This window comes from Aedes albopictus, chromosome 2, assembly GCF_035046485.1.
Source record: "Aedes albopictus strain Foshan chromosome 2, AalbF5, whole genome shotgun sequence".
Taxonomy (NCBI): domain Eukaryota; kingdom Metazoa; phylum Arthropoda; class Insecta; order Diptera; family Culicidae; genus Aedes; species Aedes albopictus.
The window spans coordinates 493,225,207-493,243,876 of NC_085137.1; the positions used below are offsets into that span (position 1 = coordinate 493,225,207).

Genomic DNA, 18,670 nt, shown 5'->3' on the forward strand with positions numbered 1-18,670 from the left:
CTTGCACATGCAAAGCAGACGTGTGATATGCATGGTTACGAGACCGCGCCATTGTTTTAAAAACTTCCGAAGAAATTTCCAGAAGAATTTCAAATTAATTTCCGAAGATTTTCGAAAATAAAACAAATGAACTTTCTAAGGAACTATCGGAGCAGTTCCCACAGTCATTACTAAAGTTGTTTGCAAAACAATTGCCTGAGAAATTTTCAAGGAAGTTGTGATGAAATTGCTAAAGATTTTTTAAGCATATTACCAAAGGCATTTCTGAAAAAATGCAGTAGGAATTGCCGAAGACATTACCAAAAAAATGCAAAACAAATTTCCCAGAATTATTGCCGGCTGCATTATCGAAGACGTTACTAAAGGAATTGTCGGAAGCATTGCTGGAGAAATTTTGAATCAATTTCGTACCTTTTAAATACGCGTATCTGTCAAAGGATATGCAAAATAGGGCGGAATTAAAAGTTACGAAACTGATTACACTCATTCGAAGAGGGTATTCCGCTTAGAGGGTTCGAAAAGTCGGTATGTACAAAGATTGAAAATAATAATAAACAAACAACAATAAAAATACTTGGGAAACTTCATAAATGATTGGCGAAGAAATTTTCAAAAAAAAAAATTCAAAGATAGTGCTGATAAAATTTTCAAAATAATTGCCAAATAAACTCATGAAGGAATCGTCAAAACTGTTTCCAAAGAAATTGACAAAAAAAGTGTCCAAAGTGATTACGGATTAAATTTTCAAAGGTCGTCCTGAAAGATTTTTGAATACCAAAATCAAATCTCACCATCCACATTTTGAAAGAAATTGCCGAAAGGAGTTGAAAGGAATTGTCGAAGAAATTTACAAAGACATTCTCAAAGTCACAGCTCCTATAATTTGTAAAGAAATATTTGAGGGATTTGCCGAAGAAACAACCGAAATAAATCATAAATAAACTGGGAAACAAATGAAGCAAATGAATTTCCAAAGTAACCGCCGGATAATTTCCCTAAGGATTGGTTTATTATTCATAATTTTCTGAAAATGTTATAACATGTTATTTTGTTTGATCCGAAAATACAACTATTCTGTTTTTGCCTCAAAGGCAGTGGGTGTAATTGATTTATGCCATGACGGTGAAAGTGTTGAAAAAATCCTTCTAAGTAACGTTAAAGGTATCCTTCAGGAATTCTTTCGGGGATATCTCTAGGAAATCCTTCGGGAATTGTTTCGTAAATTCCTTCAAAAGTTCTTTCGGGAATTCCTTCAGAAATTCCTTTTGGGACTTCTCTAGGAATTCCTTCGGGGATTTTTCTAGCAATTCCTTCGGGAACTCCTTCAGTAATCTCTTCGAAAATTCCTCCAGGAATCTCTTCGGAAATTCCTTCAGGAATTCCATTAGAAATTCTTCAAGGAATTCCTCCGGGGATTCCTTCAGAAATTCTTTCGGAGATTCCTTAAAGAATTCCTTTAGGGGCTTCTCCAGGACATCCTTCGGGGATTTTTCTGGGAATTTCTGTGGGGATTCCTCCAGGAGTTTTTTTAGGGATTCCTACAGAAATTCCTTCGTAAATTTATCCAGAAATCCCTTTGAGAGTTTCTTTGGAAATTTCTTCAGGAATTTCTTTGAAAATTCCTCCAGGAATTTCTTAAATAATTCCTTCAAGATTTTTTTCTCGGAAATTCCTCCAGCAATTTCTTTCGGAATTGCTCCATGAATTACTTCGAAAATTCGTCCAAGAATTTCTTAGCAAATTCCTTCCGGAATTTCTTTGGAATTTCCGAAGAAATTCCTGGAGAAATTTCCAAAGAAATTCCGGAAGGAATTTCCTAAGAAATTCTTGGACGAACTTTCGAAGAAATTCATGGAGCAATTCCGAAAGAAATTACTGGAGGAATTTCCGAAACAAAATCTTGAAGAAATTAATAAAGAAATGGGAAATGGGATTCCTCCGGAAATTCCTCCAGGATTTTTTTCGGAAATTTCTTCAGGAATTCCTTCGCGGATTCTTCCAGGATCTCCTTCGGAAATTCCTCCAGAAACTCTTTCGGAAACTCCTCCAGGAAATTCTGGAATTTCTTCGGAATTTCTTCCAAGAATTCCTTCAGGAATTCCTACAACAATTTCTTTGGGAATTCCTCTGGGAATTCTTTTTGAAATTTTTGCGGAAATTCCTCCAGCAATCCCTTCAGGAATTCCTACATGAATTCCCCTGAAGTATTCTTGGAGGAACTCCGGAAGGAATTCTTGGAGAAATTTAAAATAGAACTCCTAGATTAATCTGTGAAGGAATTCCTGGTGGAAACTCTGGAAGAATCCCAGAAGGAAATCCTGGAGGAATCTCAGAGGGAGTTCTTAGAAGAGTTTCAGAAGAAATTCCTGCAGGAATCCCAGAAGGCAGATGGATTTTATGGGGAGATCTTGGAAGGAATTTTGGGGCAAATCTTGGAAGGACTTCCTGGAGAAATAACAGAAGGAACTCATGAAGGAATCCCGGAGGGAATGCACGGAAAAAAAATGCCAGGAGTTCTTTCGTAAAATTGCTACATTTTTGCTAAAGCAACTCCACAGAAATTCATTACAGCTTTGAAATGTCAAGTTAAAATTTTCCTATGAAGTTTGTTGATAACATCACCGAGGATAACCCATTTCCATGCAATAAAGTTTGTTTTTCCTTAGATTGCCTTTCACTAAGATATTCTCCAGAGCTGCTCACCTATTTTCTCCACTAGGCACCTCGTTCTTTATTATTCTTGGGTGAGAACTTAACACGCCTCTACACTTTCAGAACAAGTTTTATGCATAATTTAGTGGTGTTGCTTTCTTCCACTAGACATGCATAGAAGCGAAGTGAGTGAATTTTTTGCTTCGCTGCACTTCTTCTCGAGTGTGCAAGAAGCAAGTGCTTGTATCTGCCTGCCTACCGTGACTGGCGAGAGCGAAAACAGCCTCAGCCAGTAGCGCCAGCGTGAGGTTTGAAACATATTTTTCGGAAGCAGCAATATCTGAATATTTCAAGCGTTTGGTGGTGGGATCGTGAAATAATGGGGTCGAAGCGTCGGCCGATACCTACCTATACCTGCTGGTTTTCTTCACTCGGTTTGACTGAAACAACGCGTGAAAATGGGTGAAACCCTGGAGGGGAAAACTGTTTGGGGAAACCCGGTAATGGATCACGGCCTCGTGAGTGATGATAAACAATGGACGTGATTCATAAATTTTTGCCCAATGCTCGCTCGGTTCGTATTCTTCAGGGGTACATTATGGCGCGGGGAAAATACTTACTTCATTTTGTTCCTGAAACCAAATGGAGCTGTTTTTTTCGTCTTGTTATGTCGAGTTGTGGAAGGTTCTTTTCGAGTTAACGGCGGAGCCAAGGTAGAACGGGAAGCGTAAAGCTCTCTGCGTGCATACAGCAGCAGGCTCACCGGTTTATGTATTATTCATAATTAGGAGCTCCTTCGTTAATGGAAAATTATTAAGTTTTCTGTGTGCTTGCCGTGCAAACTGTTTGCCTAGGCTACACGATGTTTTTGTTCTTGATTACAAAATTGGGAAGGTTGTGGATGGCAGTCCAGTAGAAGAGAGGCCAGAAAATTCATTCAAAGAATAATCAAAGCTTTTTGATTTTTTTTTCTTGAATTTTACTGGAAATGTCTTCGGTATAGCCTGGCAATTTTTTCAGCCAATTCTCTAAGTAATTATTCCGAGAATTTTTCCAAAAGTTCCGTTAAAGATTCCTCCAACAATTTAATTGGATTTTTTCTGGTATTAGTTTTGGAAAATCGTTCGGTAAATCCTTTGGAAATTACTGAAGCAGTTTTTTTTTTATTATTTCTGAAATTCCTTTGGTGTGCTCTTTGAACATTTCTTCTGGAATTTATTGGTGAAAGCTTAAGGAAATATCAATAGGCATTTTCGGAATATTTTCCACTGTGTTGAAGTTGATTTGTGCAATTGCTTTGGAAATACTTTCACAATTTCATCAGATATTCCTTTAGCAATTCTTATACGATTTTTTGGCAACTTGGAAACTTTTAAAGCTATTTTTAAGAAAATTTGAAAATTTCTCAGGGAATTCCTTCAGGTTTTGCACTGAAAATTCTTTCAAGAATTCCTTTGGAAAATTATTCGAAATCAAACTTTCAAAAGAACTGTAGCAGGATTTTCAAAAGGAATAGCAGGAACAATTGCTCCAATAGTTTCAACAATTCCCTTGATCTTTCGGTAAATCTCTTGAACATTCCTCAAGCATTTCTTTTGAGAATACTTTCCGAAATCATTTCGGCATATTTATTTCAAAAATTTCTTCGGAAATTTATTTGTGCAAAGATGTGGGAATTTCCATGGACATTTCTTCGGTAGCATCTTTGTAATATTTTTCAGTTCTGTTTTGGAATTGATTTGGTCAATTGTTTATAGATGCTTTCAAAATTTCATCAGGAATTCATTCGGCAGTTCTTTGGATGCTTCTAAGGTTATTTTTATGAAAGTTTTTTCCGGCAATTCCTTTGAAAATTTCTCTGGTAGTTGTTTTTGGGAATTTCTTCGGGCTTTCATGTGAAAATTGTTTCCAGAATTCCTTTGGTAATTGATTTGGCAACTCCGTTTTAAAATTCATAAGGCTTTTCTTTTGAAAATTGCAGATTTTTAAAAACATATTTTCATGTTACTTCAGAATTTTCATTTGGGAATTTCTGAATTTGCAAAAAATAAATGGGTAGTTTCCCCAGAATTACCTGAAAAAATCACAAAGAAATTTCCTGAATTTTTAACTTTCACCAATTTATTTGTGAATCCTTTCTTCAACTCCGAAAGATTTATTTAGAACATTTGTTCATGAATTCTTATTGGTATTCATGCAGCAGATTCTTTCGGAATGCCTTCGGCAGTTTGCTTCGATTTTTTTTTTAGAATTTCATTCGTAATTCCTTTATGTCGTGTAAGGTGATATTACTTTATTTAAATGTTATGTATTTATTTGTAAATGCTGTTGAAAAGATATGGGGTTTTATACTGTTGAAAATGCTTTGACATCCATGTGCACAACAGAACATGTGCTCGATGAACAAATTGAGATTTGAAATTATGAAAAGAAATCCACGTACTCCGGTGAGACTCGAACTCACGACTCCCAATTCGCTAGACGGGCGCTTCTATTCCTTCAAGCTACGGAGTCACTCGACTATCTCCGTCGCCAGCAGGCCTAGAACTGAACTCGATTCCACAATCGCACATGGTTATCTTCTTTTCACAATCCAAACCCCCTTCGGATGGGATTAGATGAACATCTAACACATTGTCTGTTGTGCACATGTATGTCAAAGCGGGAGAGGAAGTTATTTTTAATTGTCGAGAGCTTCGGGCACTGCCTTCCAATCACTTATTGGTAATTAGTGTGCAGTCGGACTCTCGACGGGTCGGTCCTCGGCCGACCGAATACGGTAAGGGTGACCGTAGCACCTTACAAATGTCAATTTCTTGATTTTTTGCTTTGGCTGACCAAGCCATGTGGGAAATTACACTGTTGAAAATGCTTTGACATCCATGTGCACAACAGAACATGTGCTCGATGAACAAATTGAGATTTGAAATTATGAAAAGAAATCCACGTACTCCGGTGAGATTCGAACTCACGACTCCCAATTCGCTAGACGGGCGCTTCTATTCCTTCAAGCTACGGAGTCACTCGACTATCTCCGTCGCCAGCAGGCCTAGAACTGAACTCGATTCCACAATCGCACATGGTTATCTTCTTTTCACAATCCAAACCCCCTTCGGATGGGATTAGATGAACATCTAACACATTGTCTGTTGTGCACATGTATGTCAAAGCGGGAGAGGAAGTTATTTTTAATTGTCGAGAGCTTCGGGCACTGCCTTCCAATCACTTATTGGTATGGCAATTAGTGTGCAGTCGGACTCTCGACGGGTCGGTCCTCGGCCGACCGAATACGGTAAGGGTGACCGTAGCACCTTACAAATGTCAATTTCTTGATTTTGCTTTGGCTGACCAAGCCATGTGGGAAATTACACTGTTGAAAATGCTAGCGAATTGGGAGTCGTGAGTTCGAGTCTCACCGGAGTACGTGGATTTCTTTTCATAATTTCAAATCTCAATTTGTTCATCGAGCACATGTTCTGTTGTGCACATGGATGTCAAAGCATTTTCAACAGTGTAATTTCCCACATGGCTTGGTCAGCCAAAGCAAAATCAAGAAATTGACATTTGTAAGGTGCTACGGTCACCCTTACCGTATTCGGTCGGCCGAGGACCGACCCGTCGAGAGTCCGACTGCACACTAATTGCCATACCAATAAGTGATTGGAAGGCAGTGCCCGAAGCTCTCGACAATTAAAAATAACTTCCTCTCCCGCTTTGACATACATGTGCACAACAGACAATGTGTTAGATGTTCATCTAATCCCATCCGAAGGGGGTTTGGATTGTGAAAAGAAGATAACCATGTGCGATTGTGGAATCGAGTTCAGTTCTAGGCCTGCTGGCGACGGAGATAGTCGAGTGACTCCGTAGCTTGAAGGAATAGAAGCGCCCGTCTAGCGAATTGGGAGTCGTGAGTTCGAGTCTCACCGGAGTACGTGGATTTCTTTTCATAATTTCAAATCTCAATTTGTTCATCGAGCACATGTTCTGTTGTGCACATGGATGTCAAAGCATTTTCAACAGTGTAATTTCCCACATGGCTTGGTCAGCCAAAGCAAAAAATCAAGAAATTGACATGGGGTTTTATGCCAACTCGAGAAATGCAGCATGATAGCTGCTCGAATTGGCTTTTCCCCTATCAATCTTCATTGCGACAGTTCTGTCAGATGGAGAAAAAAGTAAAATAAATAAATAAAATGGCAATCTTTTGGAAACTGCTTCGTTTATTACTGTGGGAACTTCTTGAGAATTTTTTTTTAAAGAAATTCCTAATACACATTTTTTTAGAAATTTTTCTGAAATATTTGGATTTTATTTTTACACTTCTACTGTAAATGTGTATCGGAAATAGCTTGGAATATCTTTATAGAATACTATTAGAAATTCCTTTGAAGATTCCTCCAACAATTCCTTTGGGAATTTCTCTGTAAATCGCGCGGTAAATCCTTAGGAAATTCTTAAAGCAGTTATTTTAGGAATTGTTTTCGCATTTCCTTTCGAAATTCCTTTGGTATATATATTCTTTGAGAATTTCTTGGGAAATTCAATTGTGAAAACCTAAGGAAATTTCTGTGGACATGTTCTCGGCAACTGCTGTGGAATATTTTTCGGTATTTTTTAATTGATTTGGTCTTGAAACAACTTTCACAGTTTCATCAGGAATTTCTCTGGCAATCCTAATAGGATTTTTGGTAACTGGGAAATCTTCAAATCTATTATTTTTATGAAAATTTGAGAACTTCTCAGGCAGGTTTCCCCTTGAAAATTCTTTCGAGAATTCCTGTGGAAACTGATTCGGCAATTTTGTTTTGTTACGCCTTCGGCTATTATTTTTGAAATCGAAATCCCTTTTGAAATTCATTCGAAAATCCCTTCAACAATTCCAATTGAGAATTTCTGAGCTGCATGATTTTCAAAAGTAGGAAGAATGCCTTCAACAATTTCAACAATTTCTTGGATTTTTTCTGAAGCAATCCTATTGCAAATTCTTTCCTAAAAATTTTAGGCATATATTTTGTTAAATTGATTCGGAAATTTATTTGCGAAAACTTGCGGGAATTTCTATGGGCATTTCTTTGGCGGCATTTTTGGAATGTTTTATTTGTTTTTTTTTTTGTTGGGATTGATTTGACCAATTGTTCAAAAATGCTTTCAAAACTTTATCATGGGCTCTTGTGGTAAATCCTTTGAAAGCTTCTTATCCTATATTTATGAAATTTCATCCAAAAATTTCCGTTGTAAATTTCTTAGATAGATTTTTGGGATTTTTTCGGGTTTGCTCCCAGGAATTCCTTCGGTAGTTGATTCGGCAACTCCGTTTTAAAATTTCTTCGGATTTTCTTTTGAAAATAGCAGTTTCTTTTGAAATTCATTGCAAAATTCCTCCTGTTCCAATTGGAAATTTGAAAAAAATATGATTGTTTTCCGATGAAATTGGCGAATGAAATCTTGAAGAATATAACCAATGAGATGTGGAAGAGTTTCCATAAATGTTTTCCTGAAAAATCTTCATACGCATGGTATTATAAATTGTCGAAAAAGGGTCCATCGAATTTTGGGAAAAAAAATTTAAAAACTAATTGCGGTTGGATTAAAAAAAATCTCCAAAAGTTTTTTCGAAGCAAGCGCTGAACACGGAAGTCATTGCCAATGAAATTCGCAAAAGAAATGGTTAAAGGAATTTGCAGAGAAATTTCCGCAAGAATAATAAAAATATGGCGGAAAACTTTCTAAAGGAATTCCTATGCAGGTTTCGGGCGAATAAAAATAAAAACAGTAAAAACCAAAAGAATTGTAGAAGAAATCTCAACAAATTTGCCGAATAAACTCTCAAAGGAATTACAAAAAGGATTGCCGTTCAAATTTCAAAATTAATTCCAGAGAAATCGCTGAACAAAGTCCAATGGAAATATCAAAGTAATTCTCAAAAAAAAAAAAATAAAACTTGCCATAAGATTTTCTAAAGAAATAACCAAAGTAATATTCAAAGAAATTGATGATGGAGTTCCAAGAGAATTGCCGAAAACATTTCTAAATTTACATATACGAAGAAATTTCCAAATGAGCTGACAAGAATTTTCCAAAGGCAATGCTGAAGACAACACAAAACAAAATGTTATGCAAGGAATTCCCAACGAAATTTCCGAATGAATTCCCAAAGGAATCGTTGAAGGAAATTTCACAACAATAACCAAATAACCGGATCAATTCCAAAATATGTTGCCGAAAATAATTTCCAGTGCATTAGTGTAGGAATTACCAAAGAAATTCACAAAGGGCGAAATGGTTGTCTTATCTGTTTCTGAAAAATGGCTACATTTTCTCGAGGATCATCACTGAATTTCATGGTGGAATTCCGGTAAGAATTTCTGAGCATACCTAGAATTAGTTCCTGAAGGAATCACTGCTGCATATCCTTGAAATCCCAGCAGAAATTCGTGGGAACATCCCAGCAGAAGTTTGTAGATCTGTCACAGTTGGAATTCCTGGAGGAATTTTATTGATTTCTGTAGGAATTTCGAGAGAGATTTCCTGAAGTATTTTTGGAGAAAACTTTGAGAAATATCTGTAAACATATTTAGAGAAATCCCTGGAATTTTCCAAACAGAATGCACAGAAGAATTCCTGGAAGAACTCATGGAGCAATTTCTGGAAGCATCTAAGGATAAGTTTCTGTTGAAACTTCCCGCACGATTTGCTCGAGTAGTGTCAGCAAAAACCGCTTAAGGAATCGCAATATCAATTTCTGGAGAAATCCGTAGATTCTGAAGGAATCCTTACAATAATTCCTTGAGTAATCATAGGAGGGATTTCAAAAAGAATCCCAAGGGGGCATCTATTCAGTACGTCATGCAAAATTTGGGAATTTTAGACCCCCCTCCCCCCTTCGTACGGGTTTTTTGTATACCTAATGCATTACTTGTCACACTTTCCTGAACCCCCCTCCCCCCTATGAGCGTGACGTACTTAATGGATGCCCCTCGAAAGGGGAAAGAAATTCCTGGAGGAATCTTAGTAAGTATACCTGGACAATCCCAGGTATTCCTGAGGAAAAACGGAAAGAATTCCTTGATGAATTTCCTGAGAAATCATTCGAGAAATTAATAGAGATGTTCCTGAAGGAATTCCTAGAAAAATCTCAGAACGAATGCCTGGAACAATCCTTAGAGAAGAATTTCTGCAAGAATCTAAAGAGGAATTGCTGGAGTAACCACAACACGAATTATTTGAAAAATTCCAACTGGAGTTCCTGACGGAATCTCAGTAGGAATATATGCAGAAATCTCAACAGAAATTCTTGTTGCAATCGTAGCAAACAGTCCAAAGAGTAATTCCTTGAGAAATTCCAAAAAAAAACTCTTATAAGGAATTTCTTGTGGAATCCCTGGATTAAAACTTTAGAGGAATCCTTGGAAGACTCCTGGAGGATCCTATCAAAAGCTGTTTGAAGGATTTCAGCAGGAATTTCAAAAAGAATCTCAGCAAGAATTCCTGAAGGAATCCTATCAGGAATGCTGGTCCTTCCTTAGGTGGAGCGTAACGCCAGGATGAGATTTGTTTGCTGCGTAACATACAAAGGATATAAGTAAGCTAAAATAAATGTTAGGTATTGAAAGATAAATCTGACATAAAAATATGTTATTCTTGATCGAGAAAATCTGACAAAAGTGGATCACCAATGTATTAGCCTTTTCTAATTCCGTTTCTTCGTTCTATCTTCTCTCTCCTTCTGCAGATTCGCGACGATCTAGAGAAGGAAGACGACGAATCTTCCGGCTCCGGGTACGGGGACGATGACGAGGACTCCTCCGCGCGAGGTTCCAGTCGTAGCAACAGCAACACCGGTATCTCGAACATAGGCCTAGGCGGTGGCGGCAGCTCAAAGGGCTCCGGCTCCGAAAGCGGCGGAAGCTCATCCGGCGGTGCAGGTTCCATCGGCGGCGGCGGCGCCGGATCAGGTGATCATGAGCTCGACGGGCGCGAAGATGACGATGAAGATGATGATCTCTACACTGAGACCAAAAAACCGTCCATTGACCTGGGCCCGACCGACGACGAAGATAGTCAGTTTTGCATGGCTTTTTTCTTTATTTATCTTTTAAGTATTAGGGAATCTCAGGTGTAGGGACTGAGAGTGGGGGTGAGAATCGGGAAAACACGAGATATTCTAGTCACTTTTGCTTCCTCCGAATAAGGCTTTCCCGCTTCCCACCTTCTGCGGTATCTAGAAGGAATCTTAAGGTTGAGGCACAGACAAACAGACATAACACTCTGATAATTTCCATCGTACACCGCGACCGATTTGACGGACTATTTGATAGTTGGCCAACTGCCCACCTTTGGCGCTCGCATCATTTTTGTTCGAGTTTGACATTTGCCCACTACCGCCATCTAGTTGATGATTGGCCAAACTCAGTCATTTTACCATTGGGTGAATATGTTTCCGTGACTATGATTTGAATTGAAAAATGTTCGAAGTGTTACGTCTGTTTGTCTGTGGTTGAGGATTTAATTTTTAAGATCATGACTCCGTTTGACTCTCTATGATTTTACAGCTTAGGGTGGAAGATGACTGTTGAAACGTGTTTCTGAATCGAACGTTTATCTACTCTTACCAAAACGATACGGTTTCATCGCACTGCACTGACCTACTTTTTTCCGGGTTAACTTGTAAACTGTGTCTTCTTGTCATGTTCTTTGTCTCTTTGCGCGTTCCTACATGCTCGAGCAAAAAAAAAAACATTCTTCAATCCGTTCAAATTCGTATTTTCGTTGTTGCGTATTTTTGCATGAGCTCTCTTTTACGTCTGTTTTTCGATATTCATTCATTTCATCACCCATCAACCATCACTCATCGAGCTGCATTCCACCGTTGAAAACGCACAAACAAACAATCAGTGCTGCTCGTTCATCATCATCGCCTTTACTGATGCTAAATTTAGTTCCAGCTTCCAGAGTTTTTCCTCAATCGTGTCACGACGACGCTTTTGTCCGTATTCCGCCGCATCGATCGCATTCCTGCCACGGCATGGCGCGTTCTGTTTGATTAAAAAATTCATATTCGATCCTTTCAGTGTGTTTTCCACCTCATTCATCCTTTCATCCACCCACACCGTGTGCTTGATTCGAAGCGTCATTGGCGTAGCTAGGGGTGTGGCTAAAGGGGAACAATTTATTCTTTAGAAAGTGTCTTTCTGTTCAAATGTGATCGTATGTGGATATTTAGGCTATTTCTTCTGGAACGCTTCAATAAGGTCTGAGTTCCTTTTAGATTTTTTTCTGGAATTTCTCCAAAAATTGTTTAATTTATTCTCAGAAGTTCTCCTGAAATTCGTTCAGAGAAATATTCCGAGAACTCCTCCAGGATATTTCCTGATTTTATTTTAAAGAATTCTCGGAAATTTGTCCAGGAATGTCTCAAGCAATTCTTTCAAGAGTTCCGTTGGAATTCTCTTCATGAATTTTTCTGAGAATTGTGCCAGACTTATTCTGAAAATTACTGCAGAAATATTTTCTGGGCCTTCTAGCAAGTTTATTTTTAGACTTTTTTTCCAGGAAATTCGGTATTCTAAATCCTACATAGGATTTCTTCATGATTTTCTAAGAATTCTTTCAATAATTCTTGCAGAACCTTTTTTCATTTATTTCCAGAAAAGCATCCAGAAATTGCGTCAGCAATTATTCTCGGATTCCACGAATTTCAATGGCAATCTCTCTATAAATTCCATTGGATATTCCTCCGGGAATTCCCTTGGAAATTTATACAATAATTCCTCTGGGAATTCCTTCGGGAATTGTTCTGGATATTTCTCCAATAATTGCTTTGGAAATTCGAAAGAAATTCCTTCCGGCATTTCTCTGGAATTTTTCCAAAAAATGCTCAAGAAATTTATTAGGAATTTCTCTAGAAAGTTCTTCAGGAATTCCTCTTAAAATTCTTTAAGAAATTCCTCCAGGAAATCAGCAATTCCAGAGAAATGCCTCGAAGATTACCAGAGAAATTGCTGAGGAGTTTCCGGAGCAATTTCTGGTGGACATTCCAGAGCAACTCTTCAAGAAATTTCAAAAACAATTCCCGAAGGAATTCCCAGAGGAATTCCTGTATGAATTCCTTGAGGGATTTCCAGAGGAATTCCAAATGAAATTTCTAGAGAAATTCTCAACAATATCCTAAAAGAATTTCCAGCGAAATTCCTAGAGGAATTCACTTAAATATTTCTGGAGGAATTCCCTGAGGTATTCCTAGAGGAATTCCCTGAGGAATTCCTGGAGGAACTCCTGGAGAAATTTCTGGGGAATTCCTGGTGGAATTTTAAAAGGCATTCCTGAAGGAATTTCCCGATGCATTTCTGAAGTATTTCCAAAGCAATTCCCATAGGGATTCTCGGAGGAATTCCCAAATGGAATTTCTAAAAAAAATCCCAGTGAAATTCCTGAAGGAATTTCCGGAGAAATTCCTGGAGTAATTTCCAGTTCAATTATTACTGGAATAACCATAGAAATTCCTGGAGTAATTTTCGGAGGAGCTCCAGAGAAATTCCTGGAGGAACTCCAAGAGGAAATCTCAAAAAAAAATCGAATGGAAATTCCCAGCGGAATTTTTTGAGAAATTCCTAGAGAATATCCCAGAAGAATTCCTGGAGGAATTTTTGGAGAATTTCCCTAAGAAATTCCTGGTGGATTTCTCAAACAAATTCTTGTAGAATTCCCAGAAAAAATCCTGGAGAAAAAACCAGAGGAATTCCTGGAAAAAATCCCATAGTTAATTCCAGAGGAATTCCCAGAGTTATTCCCAGAGGATTTCCCAGAGGAATTCTCAAAAGAATTCCCAGAGGAATTCCCAGAGAAATTCTCAAAAGAATTCCCAGAGGAACTCCCAGACGAATTGCCAGAGGAATTCCCAGAGGTATTCCCAGAGGAATCCCAAGAGGAATTCCTAGAGAAATTCTTGGAAGAATTCCCAGAGAAATTATGAGAGGAATTCTAGATGAAGTTCCCTTACAAATTTCTGGAGAAATTTCCAGAGAAGGAATTCCTGGAGGTATTTCAGGACAAATCTGAGAATTCTACCAGAAATTCCTCCAGGAATTCCTCCGGAAATTCCTACGGAAATCCTCCGGAATTTCCTACGGAAATCCTCATGAAAATCCTACGGAAGTTCCTCCAGCAATTCCTCCGAAAATTTCTCCAGGAATTCCTCCCGAAATTCCTCCAGGAATTCTTACGGATTATTATTATTATTATTATTACTTTATTATAGAGATTTTCAGCCCTAGGCTGGTTCATCTCTTACATTCCTCCGGAAATTCCTCCAGGAATTCCTCCGGAAATTCCTCCAGGAATTCCTCCGGAAATTCGTCCAGGAATTCCTCCGGAAATTCGTCCAGGAATTCCTCCGGAAATTCCTCCAGGAATTCCTCCGGAAATTCCTCCAGGAATTCCTCCGGAAATTGCTCCAGGAATTCCTCCGGAAATTCCTCCAGCAATTCCTCCGGAAATTCCTCCAGCAATAACTCCGGGAATTCCTCCAGGAATTCCTCCGGAAATTCCTCCAGGAATTCCTCCGGAAATTCCTCCAGGAATTCCTCCGGAAATTCCTCCAGGAATTCCTCCGGAAATTCCTCCAGGAATTCCTCCGAAAATTCCTCCAGGAATTCCTCCGGAAATTCCTCCAGGAATTCCTCCGGAAATTCCTCCAGGAATTCCTCCGGAAATTCCTCCAGGAATTCCTCCGGAAATTCCTCCAGGAATTCCTCCGGAAATTCCTCCAGGAATTCCTCCGGAAATTCCTCCAGGAATTCCTCCGGAAATTCCTCCAGGAATTCCTCCAGAAATTCCTCCAGGAATTCCTCCGGAAATTCCTCCAGGAATTCCTCCGGAAATTCCTCCAGGAATTCCTCCGGAAATTCCTCCAGGAATTCCTCCGGAAATTCCTCCAGGAATTCCTCCGGAAATTCCTCCAGGAATTCCTCCGGAAATTCCTCCAGGAATTCCTCCGGAAATTCCTCCAGGAATTCCTCCGGAAATTCCTCCAGGAATTCCTCCGGAAATTCCTCCAGGAATTCCTCCGGAAATTCCTCCAGGAATTCCTCCGGAAATTCCTCCAGGAATTCCTCCGGAAATTCCTCCAGGAATTCCTCCGGAAATTCCTCCAGGAATTCCTCCGGAAATTCCTCCAGGAATTCCTCCGGAAATTCCTCCAGGAATTCCTCCGGAAATTCCTCCAGGAATTCCTCCGGAAATTCCTCCAGGAATTCCTCCGGAAATTCCTCCAGGAATTCCTCCGGAAATTCCTCCAGGAATTCCTCCGGAATTCCTCCGGAAATTCCTCCAGGAATTCCTCCGGAAATTCCTCCAGGAATTCCTCCGGAAATTCCTCCAGGAATTCCTCCGGAAATTCCTCCAGGAATTCCTCCGGAAATTCCTCCAGGAATTCCTCCGGAAATTCCTCCAGGAATTCCTCCGGAAATTCCTCCAGGAATTCCTCCGGAAATTCCTCCAGGAATTCCTCCGGAAATTCCTCCAGGAATTCCTCCGGAAATTCCTCCAGGAATTCCTCCGGAAATTCCTCCAGGAATTCCTCCGGAAATTCCTCCAGGAATTCCTCCGGAAATTCCTCCAGGAATTCCTCCGGAAATTCCTCCAGGAATTCCTCCGGAAATTCCTCCAGGAATTCCTCCGGAAATTCCTCCAGGAATTCCTCCGGAAATTCCTCCAGGAATTCCTCCGGAAATTCCTCCAGGAATTCCTCCGGAAATTCCTCCAGGAATTCCTCCGGAAATTCCTCCAGGAATTCCTCCGGAAATTCCTCCAGGAATTCCTCCGGAAATTCCTCCAGGAATTCCTCCGGAAATTCCTCCAGGAATTCCTCCGGAAATTCCTCCAGGAATTCCTCCGGAAATTCCTCCAGGAATTCCTCCGGAAATTCCTCCAGGAATTCCTCCGGAAATTCCTCCAGGAATTCCTCCGGAAATTCCTCCAGGAATTCCTCCGGAAATTCCTCCAGGAATTCCTCCGGAAATTCCTCCAGGAATTCCTCCGGAAATTCCTCCAGGAATTCCTCCGGAAATTCCTCCAGGAATTCCTCCGGAAATTCCTCCAGGAATTCCTCCGGAAATTCCTCCAGTAATTCCTCCGGAAATTCCTCCAGGAATTCCTCCGGAAATTCCTCCAGGGGTCCCTCCAGGAATTCCTCAGGAAATTCTTCCAGGAATTCCTCCGGAAATTTCTCCAGGAATTCCTCCGGAAATTTCTCCAGGAATTCCTCCGGAAATTCCTCCACGAATTCCTCCGGGAATTCCTCCGGAAATTCCTCCAGAAAATTTCTCTAGGTATTCCACTTAAAATTCCTCCAGGAATTCAACTAGGAATTCCTCCAGGAATACAAGAATTTCTCTGGAAAATCCTATAAGAAGTTTCTGGGAAATTCTCCAGGAATTCCTCCAGAAATTGCTTCAGGAATTCAAGTGGTCCCTCTTTTCTTCGGAAATTCTCCAGGAATTTCCCAGGGAATTCTATCAGAAATGCCTATGGGAACTCTTCTAGGAATTTCTCTTAAATTTTTTTTTGGAATTCCTCAAGGAATCCCTCTTGGCTTTCCTTCAGAAATTGCTCTGGGAATTGATTCAAGAATTGCTCTGAAAATTCCTCCAGGAATTTCTCCGGGAATTCCTCTAGGAATTCTTGCGGTAATTTCCTCTGGGAATTTCTCCGCAAATTCATCCAGGCATTCCTCTGAAAATTCCTCCAGGAATTCCTCTGCGAATTCCTCCACGAATTCCTCTGGAAAATTCTTTAGAAAATCTTCTGGCAATTGCTCTAGAAACTTTCTTGAAAATTCCTCAGGGAATTCCTATGGGCAATCCTCTACTAATTTTTCTGGGAGTTCCTCTGGGAATTATTCTTAAAATTTCTCTGGGAATTCCTTCAGAAATTTTTCCAGAAATTCATTTAGAAATTTCTTCTGGAATTCCCCTAGAAACTCCAGATTTTCTCCAGGAGTTCCTCCAGAAATTCCTCCAGAAATGCTCCTTGAAATTCCTACAAGAATTCCTCCGGGAATTCCTCCTGGAAATCCTGTAGGAATTCGTATGAGAATTCCTCAAGGAATTCGTCTGGAATTCCTCCAGGAATTTGTCCCAAAATAACTCCAGGAATTCCTACTCTAGGAATTTATACAGGAATTCGTGTGGGAACTTCATCTAAAATTCCTCTACTTGTTTCATTGGAAATTCCTCCAAAAATTCCTCTGGGAATTACTCTGAAAATTCTTTCGGAAATTCCAGTGGCAATTTATCTGGGAATCTCTTTGGAAATTCTTTCAAGAATTCCTTTGAGAATTTTCTCTGGAAGTTTCTCCAGGAATTCTCTGGGAATTTCTACAAGAATTTGTCTAGGTAATTCTTCAGAATTTCACTAGGGAATTCTCCAGAAAATCCTCCAGAAACTCCACTGGGATGTTCTCCAGGAATTTCTCCGGGAATTTCTCCAGTAATTTCTCTGTGAATTTCACCCCGAAATCCTTTGGGAATTTCTTTAGGAATTCCTCCAGGAATTCCTCCAGAAATTCATCCAGGAATTTCTCCTGGAATCCTTTTTGAAATTCTGCCAGGCATTCCACTGGGAATTCTTCCAGGAGTTCGTATGGGAATTCCTCCAAGAATTCGTCTGAGAATTCCTCCAGTAATTTTTCTTGGAATTCCTCCAGGAATTCCTCCTGAAATACCTTCAGGAATTCCTCCTCTGGGAAATTATCCAGGAATTCGCGTGGGAACTCCATCTAGAATGACTCTACTAATTTCTCTGGGAATTCCTCTGGAAATTCTTCCAAGTATTCCTTTGGAAACTTCTCTTGGTTTTTCTCTGAGAATTTCTCCAGGAGTTCTTTTGGGAATTTCTACAAGAATTTGTCTGGAAAACTCTCCAGGAATACCTCTGTGAAGTTCTCTAGGAATTCCTCCAGGAATTTTTGCAGCGATTCCTCTGGAAATTTCCACACGAATTCCTCTGTGAATTTCTTTAAGAATTTCTCTGGAGTTCCTTTTGAAATTCCTCCAGCAATTGCTCCGGAAATTCCTTCCAGTTCATAATTGCTCCAGTTCCAGTTCGTAACACGGACCTAGTTACGCCAATGCACTCAATGGGCACCATCTTCTGGCGCTCGTCGTAATTGTAAACACTGCCTTTTTTCTCCATCAGACGAGCCACGAGCATTCCGCTTCAAATATTAACCGGAGCAGTTGATTTTTGAAACGGCCACAAACATGCTGTTTCCTATCTCGTCGATCTGCACCGGCTTGTTCCGCGGCGCACACACAAGCACACACACACATCATCAATGATTCATGTACCTCCTGTTATTCGGTAGAATTTGCGCCAGTTTTATGTCAATTCATCGGAATCAGAATATTGTATTGCGTGTTTCGCTTTTATCAACCCTGGCGCCCCGCCGCCCACCTCCCTAGTCCAATTCCTATTGTGCCGCGCCACGGTCGCCACATTGTACTCGGCGTTTTATTCGGAAAAGTTCACTTCCGCACGTATGGACCTTTAGCAATTATTGCACCGTGGTGTGGTGCCGTTAGCTCATACAGGCAGAAATGACCAATTTTATGACCTACGACGTGCGGGTTTAATATTTAGAACAATGAGCGTTTTTTTCGGGGTGGAGACCGAACTGTAGTTTATTGCTGCTTTTTGCCGATTCATTTGCACTCAGCAGCTGTTGAGTGGCGGTGACAATTAATTAGTGGCGAAATTCATAAATGCACCGGTTGTTTCTAGCTATTTATTGGAAAAGTTCCGAGTGCTTAGGCCGAAGAGAATGTACCTATCAGCCCCTGTATGCCCATTCATAAGAGTTTTGCTTGAAACCATTTCGTCGTTGCTTCCATTCCACTCATCAATCTCAGAGTTAGTTTAGTTTGTTTGTAAGTTAATCTTATCATCATGCATGCCCTAAGTTTAGTTTTACATTCCAATATCGTAATGTTTAAGTCCCCCCATTCACACTCCAAAA

General features: G+C 39.8%; 1 protein-coding gene across 2 annotated transcripts in view; it reads left to right on the top strand.

Annotated features, from left to right (window-relative positions):
- LOC109423344 (syndecan) overlaps positions 1–18,670 on the top strand; it is a 158,350-nt gene that overhangs the window by 108,954 nt on the left and 30,726 nt on the right. Inside the window, exon 3 of one of the 2 annotated variants that reach the window (XM_019698290.3) lies at positions 10,388–10,715. In XM_019698290.3, coding sequence (XP_019553835.3) covers positions 10,388–10,715 — 328 coding nt within the window. The remainder of the gene's footprint in view (positions 1–10,387; positions 10,716–18,670) is intronic. The other variant, XM_019698291.3, reaches the window with a different exon arrangement.